General features: G+C 42.0%; 1 protein-coding gene across 1 annotated transcript; it reads right to left on the bottom strand.

Annotated features, from left to right (window-relative positions):
• Positions 1-5,166: 5,166 nt before the first annotated feature.
• On the bottom strand, positions 5,167-10,827 carry AWAT1 (acyl-CoA wax alcohol acyltransferase 1). The gene is made up of 7 exons (XM_008712270.1): positions 10,752-10,827; positions 9,759-9,866; positions 9,430-9,500; positions 8,328-8,532; positions 7,473-7,644; positions 5,531-5,730; positions 5,167-5,321 (listed from the first exon to the last, which is right to left on the bottom strand). The coding sequence occupies exons 1-7, from the start codon at positions 10,825-10,827 to the stop codon at positions 5,167-5,169; spliced, it is 987 nt and encodes a 328-aa protein (XP_008710492.1).
• Between the last annotated feature and the right edge of the window lie 8,182 nt (positions 10,828-19,009).

Below are 19,009 nucleotides of genomic sequence, written 5' to 3'. Positions count from 1 at the left end.
AAGATTAGTTGCCCAAAGAGCCGAGGGTCCATTTCTGGGTTCTCTATTCTGTTCCATTGGTCTGTGTGTCTGTTTTTGTGCCAGTACCATGCTATCTTTGTGATCACAGCTTTGTAGTACAGCTTGAAATCCGGCATTGTGATGCCCCCAGCTTTGTTTTTCCTTTTCAACCACTTCCTTGGTGATTCGTGGCCTTTTCTGGTTCCACACAAATTTAAGGGCTGTTTGTTCCAGTTCTTTGAAAAATGTCATTGGTATTTTGATTGGGATAGCATTGAAAGTGTAGATTGCTCTGGGTAGCATGGACATTTTAACTATGTTAATTCCACGAAACCAGCCCTACAGGAGATATTAAGGGGGGGTTCTATAAAAGTAAAAAGGCCCCAAGAGTGATACAGAACAGAAAGTCACAATCTATAGAAACAAAGACTTTACAGGCAACATGGCATCATTAAAATCATATCTCTCAATAATCACTCTCAATGTAAATGGCCTAAATGCTCCCATAATGACACAGGGTTGCAGATTGGGTAAAAAGACATGACCCATCCATTTGCTGTCTACAAGAGACTCATTTTGAACCTAAAGATACATCCAGACTGAAAGTAAAGGGATGGAATACCATCTTTCATGCCAATGGACCTCAAAAGAAAGCTGGGGTAGCAATTCTTATATCAGGCAGATTGGATTTTAAACTAAAGACTATAGTTAGAGACACAGAGGGGCACTATATTATTCTTAAAGGATGTATCCAACAAGTGGATATGACAATTATAAATATATATGCCCCCAACAGGGGAGCAGCAAGATACACAAGCCAACTCTTAACCAGAATAAAGAGACATATAGATAATAATACATTAATAGTAGGGGACATCAACACTCCACTACCAGCAATAGATAGGTCACCTAAGCAGAAAATCAACAAAGAAACTAGAGCTCAATATTTTCCCATTGAGCATGATGTTGACTGTTGTTTTTTCATATATGGCCTTTATTATGTTGAAGTATGTTTCCTCTAAATCTGCTCTTTTGCGAGTTTTTAGTATAAACGAATGTTGAATTTTGTCAAATGCTTTTTCTGCTTCTACTGAAATGGTCATATGGTTTTTCTTCCTCATTTTGTTAATGTGGTATATCATGCTGATCGATTTGCAGATATTATACCATCCCTGGAATAAATCCCACTCTGTCATGGTAAATGATCTGTTTCATGTGTTGTTGAATTCAGATTGCTAATATTTTGTTGGGGAGTTTTGCATCTATGTTTTCCAGGGATATTGGCTTGTAGTTGTCTTTTTTTGTGGTGTCTTTGTCCGATTTGGGTATCAGGGTAATGATGATTGTAGGACGAATTTTGAAGTTTTCCCTCCTCTTTATTTTTTGGAATAGTTTGAGAAGGATAGGTATTAACTCTTCTTTAAACCATTTGGTAGAATTTACCATGAAGCCATCTGGTCCTGGAATGTTTGTTGGGAGTTTGTTTTATTACCAATTCAATTTCATTACTAATAAGAAGCCTGTTTAGATTTTCTATTTCTCCCTGATCCAGTCTTGGAAGACTGTATGTTTCTAGAAATTTATCCATTTCTTCTAGGTTGTCCAATTTGATGACATATAATTTTTGATAGTAGTCTCTTACAATCCTTTGTATTTATATGATGTCAGTTGTTACTTCTCTTTTATTTCTTTTTTTTAAAAGTTTGACAATTATCATATGGTTTCACTCATTTATGGAACATAAGAAGTAGGAAGATCGGTAGGAGAAGAAAGGGAAGAAGAAAGGGGGGTAAATAGAAGGGGGAATGAACCATGAGACACTATGGACTCTGGGAAAGAAACTGAGGGCTTTGGGGGGGGAATGGGATAGACTGGTGATGTGCATTAAGGAGGGTACGTATTACATGGTGCACTGGGTGTTGTACGTGGGTAATGAATCATGGAACATTACATCAAAAACTAGGGATGTACTGTATGGTGACTAACATAATATAATAAAATATATTATTATAAAAAAGTTTTTGTTTTAATTCTAGTTAGTTAAATGTTATATTAGTTTCAGGTGTACAATATTTCAACAATTCCATATGTCACCTGGTGTTCATCACAACAAGTATACTCCTTAATCTCCATCACCTGTTTAATCCATCCCCCCACCTGCCTCTCCTCTGCTAACCATCAGTTTGTTCTATATTTTTAAGAGTCTGTTTCTTGGTTTGCTTCTCTCTTTCCCCCCACATGTTCATCTGTTCTGTTTCTTAAATTCCATATATGAGTGAAATCATATGGTATTTGTCTTTCTCTGACTTTTTTTTTTTTACTTTGCATTATACTAACTTCATCCATGTCCTTGCAAATGGCAAGATTTCATTCTTTTTTATGGCTGAATAATATTTCATTGTGTATATATACCACTTCTTCTTTATCCATCCATCCATCAATGCACACTTGGGCTGCCATAATTTGTTTATGGCAAATAATGCTGCTATAAACATAGGATGCATGTAACCCTTTGAATTAAGTGTTTTTGTATTCTTTCGGTAAATACCCAGTAATGCAATTGCTGGGTCATGAAATAGTTCCATTTTTAATTTTTTGAGAAACCTCCATACTGTTTTCCACAGTGGCTGCACCAGTTTGCATTCCCACCAACAACCTTGAATGTGTGAAGAATACATTCCAGAGCATGTACCGTGAGACCAACAGTACATGAGGGTTCCTTTTTCTCCACATCCTCACCAACACTTGTTTCTTGTGTTTTTGTTTTTAGCCATTCTGACAGCTGTGATATCTCATTGTAGTTTTAGTTTGCATTTCCCTGATGATGAGTGATGTTGAACATGTTTCCATGTGTCTGTTGGCCATCTGTAGGTCTTTTTTTTGGGAAGTGTCTGTTCATGTCTCCTGCCCATTTTGTAATTGGATTATGCATTTTTTGAGTGTTGGGTTGCATAATTTCTTTATATATTTTGGATACTAACCCTTTATCAGGTATGTCATTTGCAACTATCTTCTCCCATTCCATAGGTTGCCTTTTAGTTTTGTTGATTATTTCCTTTGCTGTGCAGAAATTTTTTATTTTTATGTGGTCACAGTAGTTTATTTTTGCTTTTATTTCCCTTACCTCAGGAGACATATCTAGAAAAATGTTGCCATGGCCAATGTCAGAGGAATTATTGTCTGTGCTCTCTTCTTCTATATTCATTATTTATTTCTAATTTTACTATATTGTGTCTTGTGACTATAATACATGGAATTTCTACCTTTTATATTAAGAGCATTTTGAATTCAAATACTGAATAGTAGTTGTGAATGATTCATGTGCACTTGAAAAGAAAGTGTAATTCCTTGTCCTAATCATTAAGTTCTTACCACTTGACAGTCTAGTCTACATTATTTATTGTATTATTCAACTCCATACTTTAAAAAAATTAGCTTTTTGTTTACTTGATTTGTTGTATTCTAACAGCCAAGTGTTGAAGTCTCTAATCACACTATATGGCAGACCCTTGATGTATGAGGAATTCTAAAGCACATACTGTGAGACCATAAGATTTTCATCCATAAATGCAGAGAAAGTATAAATGAAAATTTTAAGTTCCTCCTTTACACCCTTAATGGGGTTAACCATGGGTAAAGACTGACAAAATCGAGTTCTCAGTAGTAGAGCCAATGAAAGGCTATGGAAGAATGGAGCAAGGGGTTATTAATTCTGCCTGGTGAAGGCTTCACTAAGAAGATGATATTTGATATGGACTTAAAAGATGAATATGCTTTACCATGCAGAGAGAACATGTGCAAAGGCAAAGAAATGTGAAAACATTCAGAAAACATGAAGTACTCTGGGGTACTACTTTATTTTTTATTTTTTTTTAAAGATTTTATTTATTTATTCGACAGAGAGAGACAGCCAGCGAGAGAGGGAACACAAGCAGGGGGAGTGGGAGAGGAAGAAGCAGGCTCATAGCAGAAGAGCCTGATGTGGGGCTCGATCCCGTAACGCTGGGATCACGCCCTGAGCCGAAGGCAGCCGCTTAACTGCTGTGCCACCCAGGCGCCCCATGTAAGACTTTAAAATATAGATATAAAGTAGATTTCCCATAGTAGACTCAGGATGGTAGCAAATACCTTGGGGTTATGGTGTTAGAGGATTATCGTGAGGACAAAGTGACCTATGTGAAATGCCTCTGCCAAATGAAAAGTAATCCTAAATTGCCTATAATTTACCTGAAAGGCATGCTTGCTAGCTTAGTGTTGTGGAGATAAAGGAAACCTTTATATTTGGGGACGGCAGATTACCACACAAAAACCTGTACATGAATGTTTGTAGCAGTGTTATCCATTGTAGCCAAAAAGTGGAAACAACCCAAAAGTCCATCAACTGGTGAATGAATAAAAACTGTTGTGTATATGTGCAATGGATATTATTCAGCCATCAAAAGAATGAAGTACTGATACATGCTACAACATGGATGAGCCTTGAAAATATTATGCTGAGAGAAAGAATCCCCACATAGTCTATTATTCCATTTATTAGAAATGTCCAGAAATGACAAACCCATAGAAATGCAAAGTAGATTATTAGTGTTTGCTAGTGGCTGGGAGAGTTGAAGGAATGGGAAGCGACTGCTAATGTGTACTGGCTTTCTTATTTGGGGTGCTGAACAATGTTCTAAAATTAGAGGTAGTGGTTGCACCACTCTGTGAATATACTAAATACTACTGAATTTTACACTTTAAATAGGCTAAACTTATGGTATGCAAAAAAAAATCCCAATAAAAAAATGCATTATGATAAAACAACAACAACAACAACAACAACAACCAGAGTAGTGGCTACTCAGGCTGTTTGGCTATCATTTGAGTCCCTCAGGACCTGGGGGGTTGGGCTTAGGGAGGAAAGCCAGTAGCGGGCAAGGAAGGAAGCACGTTTGTGCCTAGCATGCCCATGGCTGGGCCTGAGGGGCCTCAGGATGCCCCCTTTATGTGGAATGACTGAGTGAAGCTCCTCAGGACAGCAACTACGAGGGCTTTGTGGCAAGGAAGGAATTCCTAATGTCCTCCCCTACCACCGCCTTTCCTTATCTCCTTTTCTCCCCCTTTTGGTTAGCAGCAAATGAGTCCCCTCTCCAAGGCACGTGCTGTTGGGCATGCAAGCCCATTCAGTCACAGGAAAAGCAGCTTTTGGGTCTCTGAGCAGCCATACTGGGTCTTATGCTGATCAAACAGTTTGCACAGGGCATCCATATAGAGTGCATGGTATTTGTCCACCGTTTCCTGGCTTGGTTTTTCAATTTTGGGCAGTGGCAGAGGCTCCCCAACTGGAGATGGGAAAAGAGAAAGGGCAAGTGTTAGAATCTTCTCTTCCTTTAACCTCCTTCTTTCCTGGGCCGGGTCCTCTCACTTGCCAAGTCAGCTGCCAGATTCTCCCCCTCTGTTGCCCTTTTCTTTGGTGGGAGTAGGATGGGGAGGGCTGAGGTTGAGGTCCAGAAAGAGCTGAGGTGGCCATGGGGCTGAAAGCAGCACTCACCCACAGTGACGATAGGCAGTGAGTATGGCAAGAGCCCACTGGAACCTTGGTAGAAGCCTCTTCCATAGAAGACACAAAAATAGAAACCAAAGATTCTGCGGAAGCAGCTCTGGAACTTGTACATCCAGCTGTCCTCATGGAATTGCACCTGATCATATACCTCAGTTTCTCCAAAAGTGAAGGTGGGGACCAGATGAGCCCTGAAGGAAAACCCCGATTTGTTTCTCAAACACCGGCTAGGGTGAGAACCACTCAGGAAGAACATTTATTCCTGGCCAGTCTCCCAGCTATATAAAATCCCTGCAACATAAAGCATTTCTTCTTGCACTAAACAGGGCTCCCATATTTACTGTCTCTTGTCTTGAAATTTTCAAGTCCAGTGAGAATGCTATCCTTGGGTCAGGATCACAAGGGCAAGATAGGGGGTATAAGGAAGGAAGAGGGTTTTGGGCAGAGATCCCCAGAAACCTGTATCATGTAAAGAAGAGCTTCCAGGAAGTGTCATGCAGGGAAATATCTGACTCTGTTTCTGCTAGTAGGAAGCATAGAGATGATGATAATATTGCACGGATGCATATATTATGATATGCCCATCACCCACAGGGACTATACATAAGGTATTCTGTCCCTTGAGATTAGAGAAGAGAAAATTTGTATCCCTGTCAGGCCATAGGTAGAGAATCAGGCTCCTGAAGGCTTCCTGTGAGAGAAGAGTAAAAAGAACATGGCTCTCTTATACAAATCTTTGTGAATTACTAGTAGTCTCTCCGTACTCTGATATATGTTACCTTAGTGGATCCTCACAGCAGAGACAGTACAGGACACAGTGGGGGTGGGGGTGATACTTTCTTTATCTTACAGATCCAGAAGCCCAGGTTCTGAAGGGGAAAGGTCACTCAGGCAGTCAGTGAGTGGCACGACTTGGGCTAGAACCCATGATTCCTTCCTTCCAGCTCAGAACTCTCTCCTCTACATTATGCTCCAAACTGACGAACAGGCCACTCAGGCAAGGTCGTTAGATGAACTACTTTTCTATGAGTCTGCAATTGGACAATTATCTCTGTGTTCAGTGGCCTGGCCTCCTGACCTCATGGTGTACCCCACAGTTCCAGCCTTGGGCACCTTCTCTTTACCTCCTATCTTTATCCCTCAGTTAGAGTGGCTAATAATTATCTGCTACTCACTGTGTGTCAGACACATTTGGTGTTTTATGTGGATGACTTCATTTAAATGACCACAATGACCCTACGGAGTAGGTACAATTATTACTAGCCACATTGTGAAAATGAAAACACCAAGACTCAGAATGGTTAAGTAATTTGTCTCAGAGTGCACAGTAAGTTATGGAGCCAGGGTTTCAAATTAGGCCCCCTGACTTCAGATTCTACGCATACTCACCATACTGTACTGCCCGTCCCTTGCACTTACGATTAACAAACAGATCTAGATATTGATATTGATAGAAATGATGTGGGCATCATCTGTATATTAGGGGAGCCTGAGCCAAGCCCCCTGAGAATGAATCTGGGTTTCTGGTTTGGCTTCCTGAGAATTGGTCCAGCAAGTTTAGAAGGAGTGGATGACATAAACCTTTTAAAAATGCTATGGCCGGGGCGCCTCGGTGGCTCAGTCGTTAAGCGTCTGCCTTCAGCCCAGGACGTGATCCTGGCATTCTGGGATCGAGCCCCACATCGAGCTTCTCTGCTGGGAGCCTGCTTCTTCCTCTCCCACTCCCCCTGCTTGTGTTCCCTCTCTTGCTGGCTCTCTCTCTCTCTGTCAAATAAATAAATAAAATCTTTTTTAAAAAATGCCATGGCCATCTCCCCTATGCACTAGTAAGTTCCTTGAGGGCAAGACTCGTGTCTGATTCATCTTGGCATCACGTAGCACGTGATGTTGCTCAGAGAAGGCCACCCACACCTGCCCCGGGAGGAACACCTACCCATGCTGGAGGGCTGTGCGCACAAACCCCTTGCGCTTCTGGAGGATGAGCGTGGTGGTGTTGGGCACACTTTGCAGGGCCTCTCCCACCCCTCCTACTACGATGCCCACAAGGTTGCCAGTGCCGTGGCTTAGCAGGTAGTCGATTGCTGGCTGACTCACGGAGCACACACCTAAAGAGAATCAAGGAGCACAGAGAGGAGCAAAATAAGGAGAGTGGAAAATGGCTGAGAGGGAACACCCTCTGCTCTACTCCTCATTGGCTTGTCTATGTGCCCTCTGTTCCCATGAGTCCCAGAAGGAGAATCAATGAGGTGGAACAAAGGGTGTGGAGAAAAGAAGGCTGAGGGTAAACCCAGCATGTTTCACTTTGGGGCAATATCTCCACTTCATAGGAGGCACTAGTTTGAAATTATAGTAGGAAGGTTTCCAGTGGGATAACCAGAAGGACTTTCTGAATCCCAACTATAATCCTACTCTTTCCTTTTCCTCTATTGCCACTAAATAGCAAAAGTTATTCTTTACTGAGCATATACTCTGTGGCAGGCACTATATTGAATGCTTTACTTGTATTATCTCGTTTAGCCATCACAGCAAGTCTGAGGATGGACTATTATCATTGGCATCACCTTACAGATGAGAAAAGTGAGACCAGTAGCTTGCTCAAGACCACACAGTAGGTGGCAGACCCAGGATTTAAACCCAAACAGTTTAGCTCCAGAACATATGCTTTTAACTACTATGCTATGGTGGGAATGGGTGAGAGGTGGTAGGGAGGTAGGGGATGGGGCTTAAAAAAGTGTGTCTCCCAGCAGAGAAATGGGCCAGAAGCTCCACTAAGTATAGTCAGAAGTACCTTTGGCCATAAGGTACTCCCTAATAAAGGGGATCTTGAAGAACCAGGACAGTGTGGCCAAGTGGGAAGTAATGCCTGGGAAGATCTCCGAGAAGCCTGTGGCTTCAGTGCAGAAGTTGCAGAAGGCTCCAAAGGTCAAGAGGCCATGAGGGTGAACCCCCATGAGGTAGTTGTGCTCAGGCGACAGGTCTTTAGTCTTCAGGATCTGCAGCCATGGAGAGAAGTGCCAGAGGTGGTGAAATGAAATCACATGAAGAAACAAGAGTGAAGACACTTCAGGGATCAGGGTACTCTCTAAAGGAGAGCTTTTCAACAGATAGGCAATGAGTGGGTTTCAGGGGGCCAAGATATTGGTCTCCCCAGCCCCTGGAAAACCAGGTAGGATCTGGGGCAGCTAGAACTTCTGGACCTCTTCCCCATGGCTAGCTGCAAGTAGTTTCGGCCATTTATCTCAGTGCGCTTTTTAATGCATGGGATCATTTTGTACGAGTGCTTATGTGAAAAGGTTGGCAAGCTCTGCTCTAAAAATCGGGGCAACGTTTGTTGTCTACTCCAAAGAATGCTCAGAGGATCAGCATAGCAGTACATTTCTAGATCGTCTTCCTGATATTTTCTCCTCCCAACCCCCTTCCAGTTTCTGCCTAAGTAACTTCTATTGAACTTGAAAACCCTGCCTAAATATTACCACGTCTATGAAGCATTTTCTTACCCCTCATCTGAACTACTTGTGTACCTTGTACCAAACTGTAAATACATACTTCTCTGTCCTTAGATGTGAATACCTTGATGACAGATCACATCCTACTCACTTCTCTGTACCTATAACGTGTGGTACAGAGTAGGCTTTCAATCAATGTCTGTTAAACTGAACTGAACCGTATTTTCGTGTCTGCCTGTGCCATCTGGTAGGTCATGCCAAGGGTGTCCAAAGTATGTTAGCAGAGTAGCAAGTACCCGACCGCAATGTTGGGTCCTGAAGTATGTCTAACCTGCACTGAGACTTCTCTGGTATGCTCATTTTTCTTATGGACAACCCTAGTTATTTGGCATAAATGCCTAGCATTTTGGGAACTGTGGGGGATGCTGGGAAAGAGACACTTACCGTAATGGGGAAATAGTCCCTCATGTGGGTCCAGGCACACCAGTTCCTTACCCAGGCTGAACGCCTGCCACCTGAGACAGAAATATCGGTGGGGGGTGGTGTCTGTGTGTGCCAACCCCATCCCTCCCGTTCACTCAGGGCTTTCCTAGCAGCATGGAGGGACCATGGCTCTGCTAGAGAGGTGGAAAAGGAAGAGACCCAAAGATGGTCCTGGATGGCCTAAGTCTTGTGACTCTGAGAACTTGGATGGGTGGCCTGTGGCATGGTGAGTGGGACTCCCTGGTGACAGGTTAAGCTGGCTGTGTTCTTTCTAGGTCTGTGGGTCTTACCTTGCTCTGGGGTCTTCCAGTCCAGGAAAAACCAGGTAAAGTAAAGCACTGGCAGTGGCCACAGGGATGTAAACAGCAAGTAAATGAACAATGGCTGCAAGATCCAAACTGATGAGGGAGCAGGTCAGACCAAAATTGTGCTGCCAGCAGAACTTGCCCACATACATCCTGGTTAAGAGCCCTCCAAACTACCCAAGCCTCCTGTCCTGGCCTTCTGCACAGTCCAGCTCCTGCCCATCCAGCACCCTTGTCTACTTGTCTTTCAAACATTTCTTCTATCATCTACCATACACCAGCCCTATTTCTCTAATTCCCCATCATCCCTATCCACACACCATCCCTCTACTCCTGCTCCCTGCCTGCCAGCAGCACAAGCAGGGGGAGCGGGAGGCAGAAGGAGAGGTTAGTGGGAGAAGCAAGCTCCCTACCGAGCAAAGAACCCGATGCGTAGCCCGATCCCAGGACCAGAGCTGAAGGGAGATGCTTAACAGACTGATCCACCCAGGTACCCCCCCCATTCACCATTCCTTCCATTATCACTATCTCCCCACATGCTACACCCCACCCCCTCCCGGAATGGAAAACTCTGATTTAAACACAGGTTATACTTCTCCAAGTCTGTAATTCTAATGCTTTTTCTGTCCCACTCCCCATGCTTCCTTATGCTTATGGACATATCATGCCTATTCCCTAGGCGTCATTTCCCCTTTCCCGATAGTGAGGGTTAAGAAGTGGCTGAAATTAGCCAGATCTACTCATATCCATCATGACCCTGTTCTACCCCTCTGCCTGTTCTCACCGCCTCCTGTGGCTCTATCCTTTCCCTCTCCAGGGCACTCGTGGGACTCAAGACTCCTTGGCTTTACTCTGTAGTACCATCTGAGATGATCAAAGGTTAGATATAAGACTTCCCATGAGCATGAAATTCACCCCAGATCTGGCCCTGACCTCTGACTCTGGCTTCTTGTCGTGCTCTCTAGGACCAGTACTCACATATGGCAAGGTAGCTCAAGGGCCATTGCAGAAGTATCAGACTCTGGAAGTGTGTAGGCTGCTTGAAACAAGGCATGATGCTCAGGAGCCTGAGGAAGACAAAGATCCCAGAACACTCTTCCAACCAATGGTGCCACCAGCCTCTGGAAGCTTGCTCGATAGTGAATGCATATGATCAGGAGGATTTTTCACCTGCCCTTTTCCTTCTTTGTCCTGCCCCACACCTACGACCCACTTCAGGAGGCAGGTTTTGGAGTACCAAGGACTGCCCTATCAGGTCTGAGCCCTGGGCCCTGGCCACTTGCCCTTTGACTCTTTTCTGAGATTATTAAGACATCAGGATGAAGAAAGGTAAGAAGGACTGCCATCTAGTCCTAGAGACTCAGAGATCGAAAGAAGGGAAATACCTTTCACGGGCCACTCTGAGACTACAGGGATTGTGATCTCAGGGAGGTGGCTGGTGGGGAGGGAGCTCTGGGGGGCTTGTGGGGTGGGGAGCACCTAGGATTAGGATTTTGTTGAGACTATTGCCCTGAGGCAGTCTGGCTTGGGATGTCCCCCTCTTTTAACTTGCTATTAAAAAAATTTCCAAATACACACCAAACTAGAGAATGCAACAAATTTTTATCTTTATGTTCATTTTTTTGGTTCATCTTCAATAACTGCTAATATTTTGCCATACTTATTTCATATATTGCCCCAATTTTTTTTCTTGGAGTATCTTAAAGCAATTCTAAGATATCATGTCATTTCACCCCTAAATACTTCACTGTGCATACAAAAATACCAATGTTTTCTTCCATAGTGATGCCACTATCACCCTTAACAAATTTTGTAATTCTTGACCAATACCTAATATCTAGTCCATATTCAAATGCCTCTTTACAGTTGGTTAATTTGAATCAGGATCCAAAAAGTTTTATTGATTGTATTTGAATTTGTGTCTCTTAAGTTTCTGTCTCTTTAATTTTTCACTGTAAAATAAAACTTAGATACAGAAAACCACCTAAAACAAATGTATGGTTTAATAAATTATTATAAGACAAATACCTTGCAGCCATCACTACATCAAGAAATAAAACCCTAGAAGCCTCTCATGTGCCCCATTTCAATCACAACCCTCTTCCTTCTCCCAAAACAGCCATTATCCTAACTTTTTTTTTTCTTTTTCAAAATTGCTTTGGCTAGCCAGGGTCTTTGTGGTTCCATATAAATTTTAAGATTGTTTATTCTAGTTCTGTGAAAAATGCTGTTGGTACTTTGATAGGGATTGCATTAAATCTGTTGATTGCTTTGGATAGTATAGACTCTTATTTTTTAAAAGATTTTACTTATTTATTTGAGAGAGAGAGAGAGAGAGCATGAGAGTGGGATGAGGGGCAGAGGGAGAAGCAGGCTCCCCACTGAGCAGGGAGTGTGACGTGGGGCTGATCCTGGGACTCTGGGATCATGACCTGAGCTGAAGGCAGATGCCCAACCGAGCCACCCAAGTGCCCCATCCTAATATTTAGAGTAATCTTTTCTTTGAATTTCTATGGTTTTATTACCCAAGCACACTTCCTTAATGATTATGGTTTAGTCTTGCCCATTAGAAGAATTGATATGTTCCTTAAATTTTCTCTTTTTTAAACTTTTTATATTGGAACGTTCTAGATATGGGATAGTTGCAAAGATAGCGTGAAGAGTCCCCTATACCCTCCACCCAGCTTCGTCTTATGGTAACATCTTATGTAACCATGGTATAGATATCACAGCTAAGAAACCAATACTGGGACATCACTGTTAACACCAGAGTTTATTCAAATTGCAGTAAATTTTTCTCCTAATGTCCTTTTTCTGTTCCAGGATTCTATCAGGTCTCACATTGCATTTAGTAATCATGTCTCCTTATTCTCCTCCAATCTGTGATAGCTTAAGTTTTTTCATTTATAGGTTCCCCCTCTATCCCTTTCTTTTCCTAACGTTATTTATGTGTTGAAGAATCCACATTTGACCTGGAGAATTTTCCACAGCCTGGACTTTGTTTCCTGCATGTTCATGGTGCACTTCAGTAGGTTCCTCTGTATTTCCTGAAGATTGACATCTGGATTCAAGGACTGGATCAGACTCAGATTTGAGCCCTTTGGCAAAATCTAAATTTGCTTTTACAGAACACCCCTCCTTCCCATCCTCTTATTTCCCATGCCATTGGCCTGTTGAAGACTGTTCTCCCTTAGAGTAAGCCAGTCTTCCAGGCCTCAGCACCAGCTCCACTAAGCGGGGGTGATGTTGTAGAGCCTTGTCCCAAGTGAGTCTTAAATACAGGCTAAAATGGGAAGGGGGAAGCAAAGCCCTCATTCCTCTCTCTGACTCCTGTCTCTTACCTTGTTGTAACTTCATGCCCAATGAAGCAAATTGAGTTGTAGGTTTGCTTTTACTTTTGTTTGTTTTTTTGCTTTTCACACCTAAAGACTGTATGCTTCTAAAGGGATAGGGACTATACCTAATTTGTCAGTGCCTCTGCCCCCAAGGCCCTTAGTATTGAATGAATGATCAGTGAGTATCATAGTTTGAGATAGTGTAACCTGGAGACCTGAGAGGGGGCCAAGAAGCTGCGCAGAAATGGAAGATAGGGGTCACATTACAAAAGAGGAGAGAAAGAATGAGAGACAGGAAAGGCAGCTGCTGACCTTTGAGTTGGTTTGGCAAAAGATATGGAGGGCCCGGGCCACTCCAGGTCTTCCTGCTGATTGGATACCAGTCTGGCCCTTGAGCAAATGTTAGTACTCAGGTATTGCAGCGTCGCAGCCTACATAGGTGTTGACATCCTTGTGGTTGAGGGTAGGGACTAGCCTCTGGCAATATAGGGGAGATTTAGCATTCTGTCTTTCCATAATAGAATTTTCTGAGCCCACATCAACTCCCTCTCCAGGTTCTCTCATCCTTCGAAATTGCCTTCTCCTAGGACTTCTTCTGGATTAACTTTTTTTGTTTTTAGTTTTTCGTAATTTATTTTTTTCATAGAAATTTAATTAGCCAACATATACTATATCATTAGTTTTTGATGCAGTGTTCATTGATTCATTAATTGCATATAACACCCAGTGCTCATCACATCATGTGCCCTCCTCAGTGCCCATCACCCAATTACCCCATCCCCCCACCCACTTCCCCTTCCACAACCTTGGCTTAACTTTTAATAATTTGTGCATTTTCAGTTTTTCCTCTCTATTTCCTCCCATTATTTCTGAGAAAAAGGTGGCAAGTTGTTGAGAAGACACTCAGGCTACAGAGCTGACCCATACAATATGTTTTTCCTTGTAGCAGCAGATCCCTCCCTTGTTTTCGTGTTTAAAATTTATGGACTTCCTGGAGTTTTGTCTTTTGGAAGGTTTTTTATCACTGTTTCAATCTCTTCATAATTAATTGGCCTGTTTAAAAAATCAATTTCTTCCTGTTTCAGTCTTGGTAGTTTATAGGTTTCCAGGAAGGCCTCCATCTCTTCCAGATTGCTTAATTTATTGGCATAAAGCTGTTGATAAAAGTTTCTAATAATCCTTCCAATTTCATTGGTGTTGGTTGTGACCTCTCCTTTTTCATTCATAATTTTATTAATTTGGGTCCTTTCTCTATTCTTTTGGATAAGCCTTGCCAGTGGTTTGTCAATTTTATTTACTCTTTCAAAGAACCAGCTTCTAGTTCTGTTGATCTGCTCTACTGTGCTCCCGGTTTCTGATTCATTGATTTCTGCTCTAATCTTGATCAACTGCTTTCTCGTGCGTGGATTAGGCCTGTTCCTCTGTTGCTGTTCCAGCTTCTTGAGGTGAGAATATAAAAACTGCATTTTAGATTTTTCTATTCTTTTGAGTGAGGCTTGGATGGCTATGTATTTCCCCCTTAGGACTGCCTTTGCAGTATCCCAAAGGTTTTGGACCATTGTGTTTTCATTCTCGTTGGTCTCCATAAGTTGTTTAAATTGATTTTTTATTTCCATTATCTAGGTCTTCTGCTGGTAGGTGATCAGAAACACTCAAGTACCTGCAGATTTTTCAGTGGTACTGTTCAGTTTCCTTTCTTCCAATAGTTTTTAGGATTTACTGGTACAGAAAGTGGGACACTTTCTCAAGCCCTTGTTAACCTGGCAGGTGGTCAGGGAGCAGGAAACCTGGTCAGCAGAAGCAGCCTCTCTCTCCAAGTAGATAACTGGGTCTGAAGAGAGGGCTTGACACTTTTCTCCAAACAACTCAGGAAACAGGGTTTCCTGAAGGCCCTCCCAAATCCTATTAGACTCAGCAGGGTTGTTGCTTAGATTCACCTCAGCTCCAGCTCAGGGAATGTATAAATGTAAATCAAGTCTGGGGCTGTGATGACATGTCGAAAAATGGGACTTGTAAGATGTGCATCACTGAAATCAGCCTGTATCCAGGAAAAACTGGGGTAAGAAATCTGTTTAATCAATATGTTGGTTTCTATGGTTTTATATTGTTTTCTTTTATTTTTGAGGAAAAAAGTAATCTAGTCTCACCTGAACTAAGGGTGAGAGTGATTTCAATTTCCTAGGCCAGAGACTTTCTTGGTATGTGAGTAGTCCTGGCCACTCTGAATTATATCAAAGAAAATGGAGTGATGGCCAAAAGAAATTAGGAAACCTAGGAATGTGAAAACTGGTTGTTAGTAAGCATACTGATCCTTTCTTGTCTTTCTCTCTCTCTCTTTTTTAAATGTGACCTTACAGAATTAATCATAAATCCTTGGCTAATGATACACTCTTATCATTGTTTTATGATGTCCCTCTTCTCTATCTTATCTACCTATATTTATTGATTCATGTTTTTCCAGTAGGGATTTCCCTCTTGAGCGCTGCACACGAGAAGTAGTGTCTTGTGTGTGGGTCACAACCCAGAAGCTAATTATCTGGTCTTGGCCTTCACTTCCTTTTCAGAGACCTAAAGAAATCTTCTTGATGACAGAGCTTTGGTAATAGAGTTCTTGTTTCCCTTATCTTCAGTCTCTGGACTGGTAAGGATTTAACAGAACAGCATGAAATCCTCAAGTGAGTTCTGTCACCATAGGATATTGACAGAAAATAGCCAAAGCAGGTCATGGAGAAGGATGAACATGTATCAATAATCCCCCAATCAAATGGCTGGTCATATGGAGATCTAGATATCAGAAACAAGTTGAAGTTCTAAGATCTGGGACATCAACAAGATGTGGAGGTCAAGGTAAGAGTAAACCAAAAAGCAAAGCCATTCCAAAAAGTGACATGGCTAGGGGAAGCCATTCAGTTCTTGTCCTAGGTCAAAGGTGAGTGGGGATCAGAAGAACATGTGATCTTGATCTCTCTGTCTAGGTGATTAGAACAATCAGACAGGGGTCTTGCCCTTTCCCCACCTGTTTTGACAAGCCAGTCCATCTTGTCATGCAGTGTCACTGGCCAACCCCAGCTTATCCACCAAGTGACACTGCCTGCCTCTGGCTATCTGCCTATTCCTTCTAACCTTGTTTTGCATTCTAAGCAATTGGATGAATTCAGGCTGTATGGTGTGTGCAGAAATAGCCAAGCTGGGGGTGGCAGGGATCAAGGATTTTTTTATGCAGTGTGATAGCTGCGGGAGTGAAGACCAGAGTTTGCAAAGAATGAAACTGTCATATCACAGAATGTGGCAAGACAAATGCTAACTGGGAAGCCGCTTCAGTTTCTCTAATGTCATTGGACTCTGAGCAACTAAATCCGTCAGTCTGGAGAGGAATGGTTTACGGACTACAAACTTTCTGGTGCCTATGCGCTCATCCTCAAGGGAGTTTTTCTAACTCACAAGTCCAGGCACAGGTAACAGAAGAGCAATTTATCTCAGAGGTTATATGCCTGATATAGTAGTTTACCCCCACTGGCCCCTTGATGTTGCTGGAAGATCTTACTTTCCCACCCTTTTCACCTTTGGTGCCAGAGAGACTACAGGAGTCATAAAGAATCATAAAATTCTTCATCATATCTTCTGGGAGAAGCTAGCTGGTGTGGTTTGACTTTTTCAAGGCCCCACCTATGTCTTATAAGGTGTAGTACAATTCCCAAAGTAGCTGCTGGAGGGCTTCCCTCTCCACTGCAGGGTAGTGGTGAATTACATCAGCTTGTATTGTCCTTAACCTGTTATAAAAAAAACAAAACTTCATGTATGGTTTATTCAGCTCACGGGAATGAGAGAAACACCTGTTATGTCCCAACACCATGACCTGTTTACATTTTGGAGACAGGGAGATCTAGGAGGGGCCAAGATCTACAAGCTGAGCCACATGTTGCAAACTCAAATGTCCCTAGGGAACAGAGATACTAGAAATGAGGGGACAGGCTGAGAGTTACAACAGGGAATGGTGGGGACTGTGGCGAACTATAAAGGCCATGATCCTTCTAAAGCACTTCAAAGTTGGTTTTCCCAACTTCTTTGGTAAATAAGTTCAAACATACAAGAAAATGGAAAGAATAGAATAATACACATGTGTATATCATCTACCTCTTCAACTCAAATCAATTGCCAGTACTTTGCACGTTTATTTTATTGCTCTATATTTGAATGTGTGTACATACATGTGTGTGTGTGTGTGTTTTCTTTTTCTGAACAATTTCAAATTTTAAAAACAACAATAACTGTACTGTTTAAACAAAACACAACTGCAAACAGATTTGGCCCAAAGGCTGGTAATTTGTGACCACTGGGGAAGAACTGGTATGAAGGTCACACGCCAAGTGTGGGGTGCCTAGCAGTCTAGTCAACATCAAGAGATCTGACATGAAACAAAGGGTGGACCAGCAGAAATAGGCCTGGGCTCTCAGCTCTTCCCCAGCCTTCTTGTTCTAAAAAGAGTATATAATGCTTTTCAGATTGGCTAGGGGTTTTTTTCTTAGTGTTGAATGCTACGTTGTTGTGGTTTTAACCTGTATTTCTCCAAGTACTAAAGAGGTTGAGCATCAGTTCATATTTCTTCTGGAAAATACCTGCTTATGTCTTTTACTCATTTTTCTTTTGCTTGTTTTGCTTTTACTGCTTTGTAGGAGCCCTTTGATATAGCCCACATTCTAATCCTTTGTCAGTTAGGTGCTGTGAATGTTAACATACCCATCTGTAGTAAGGTATAGAGGACATAGCCTCTGGAGCCAGACTGCCTGGGTTCGAATCCCAGCTCCACCCTTCACTAACTGTAATCTCGCACAATTAACTTCTCTGTGCCTTAGTTTCCTTAACCTCTTCATTTTTCTTATCTGCGGAGTACCTAACTCATAGAGTTATTGTGCCAATTAAATGAATTAATATATGTAAAATACTTAGAATGGCAGCTGGCCCATAGTAATCAACATATATTTCAATAGAATGCTTCCCAAGGGCAGTGATTTTTAATGTTGTTTTGATTTGTTCATTGATTTATCCTAAGGACCATTATCAGTGCCTGGCACATAGTAGGTGCTCAGTAATATTTTTTGAATGAATGCTCTTTCTCTTAGTTTGTACATTGTCTTTTCACTTTCTTTAGAGATGTTTCAAAGTTATTAATTTTAATGTGATTGAATTTATCAATCCTTTCCTTTAAGGTTTGTATTTTTGTGGGTTGTTTAACAAAAATTCTTCTCTACTTTGTGGTTATGAAGATATTTTTCTACATATTTTTCTAAAATTTGAAAGTTTGCTTTTCTTTTTAAAAATTATTTATTTATTTATTTATTTGAGAGAGAGAGTGAGAGAGAACATGAGCAGGGGGAGGAGCAGAGGGAGAGGGGAAGCAGACTCCCTGCTGACTGTGGAGCCTGACACAGGGCTTGAGCTCAGAACCCTGAGATCATGACCTGAGCCAAAATCAAGAGTCAGACGCTTCATGGACTGAACCACCCAGGCCCTCCAACCAACTACGTTTTAATGCAGTGTTCTAAGTACTGGGTTTACAGCAACAAACAGTGTAGACAAAGTCCCTGTTCTCATGATGTTTACATTCTAGGGAGAGAAGACAAGAACAGGTATATAAACATGTAATGCCAAGTGGTAATACAATCTGTGAAGTAAAATAAATCAGAATAAGGGGGATGGAGAATGGGAACGGGCTGCCATTTTTGATAGATTGGTCAGGGAAGGCATGTGGCTATCTAGTGGAAGAGCCATTCCAGACAGAGGGTACAGCAAGTACAAAATCCCTGAGGCAGGAGCATCTCTGTTCAAGAAATTTATTCAAGAAACAGCAAGCTCGTCAGTGTGGCTGGAGTAAAGTTAGCAACAGGTAAAAAAAAAAAAAAA

Source organism: Ursus maritimus, assembly GCF_017311325.1.
Source record: "Ursus maritimus isolate PB19 chromosome X unlocalized genomic scaffold, ASM1731132v1 scaffold_X1, whole genome shotgun sequence".
NCBI lineage: Eukaryota > Metazoa > Chordata > Mammalia > Carnivora > Ursidae > Ursus > Ursus maritimus.
Note: the sequence above shows the minus strand (reverse complement) of the source record. Positions and strands in the feature narration are given on the sequence as shown.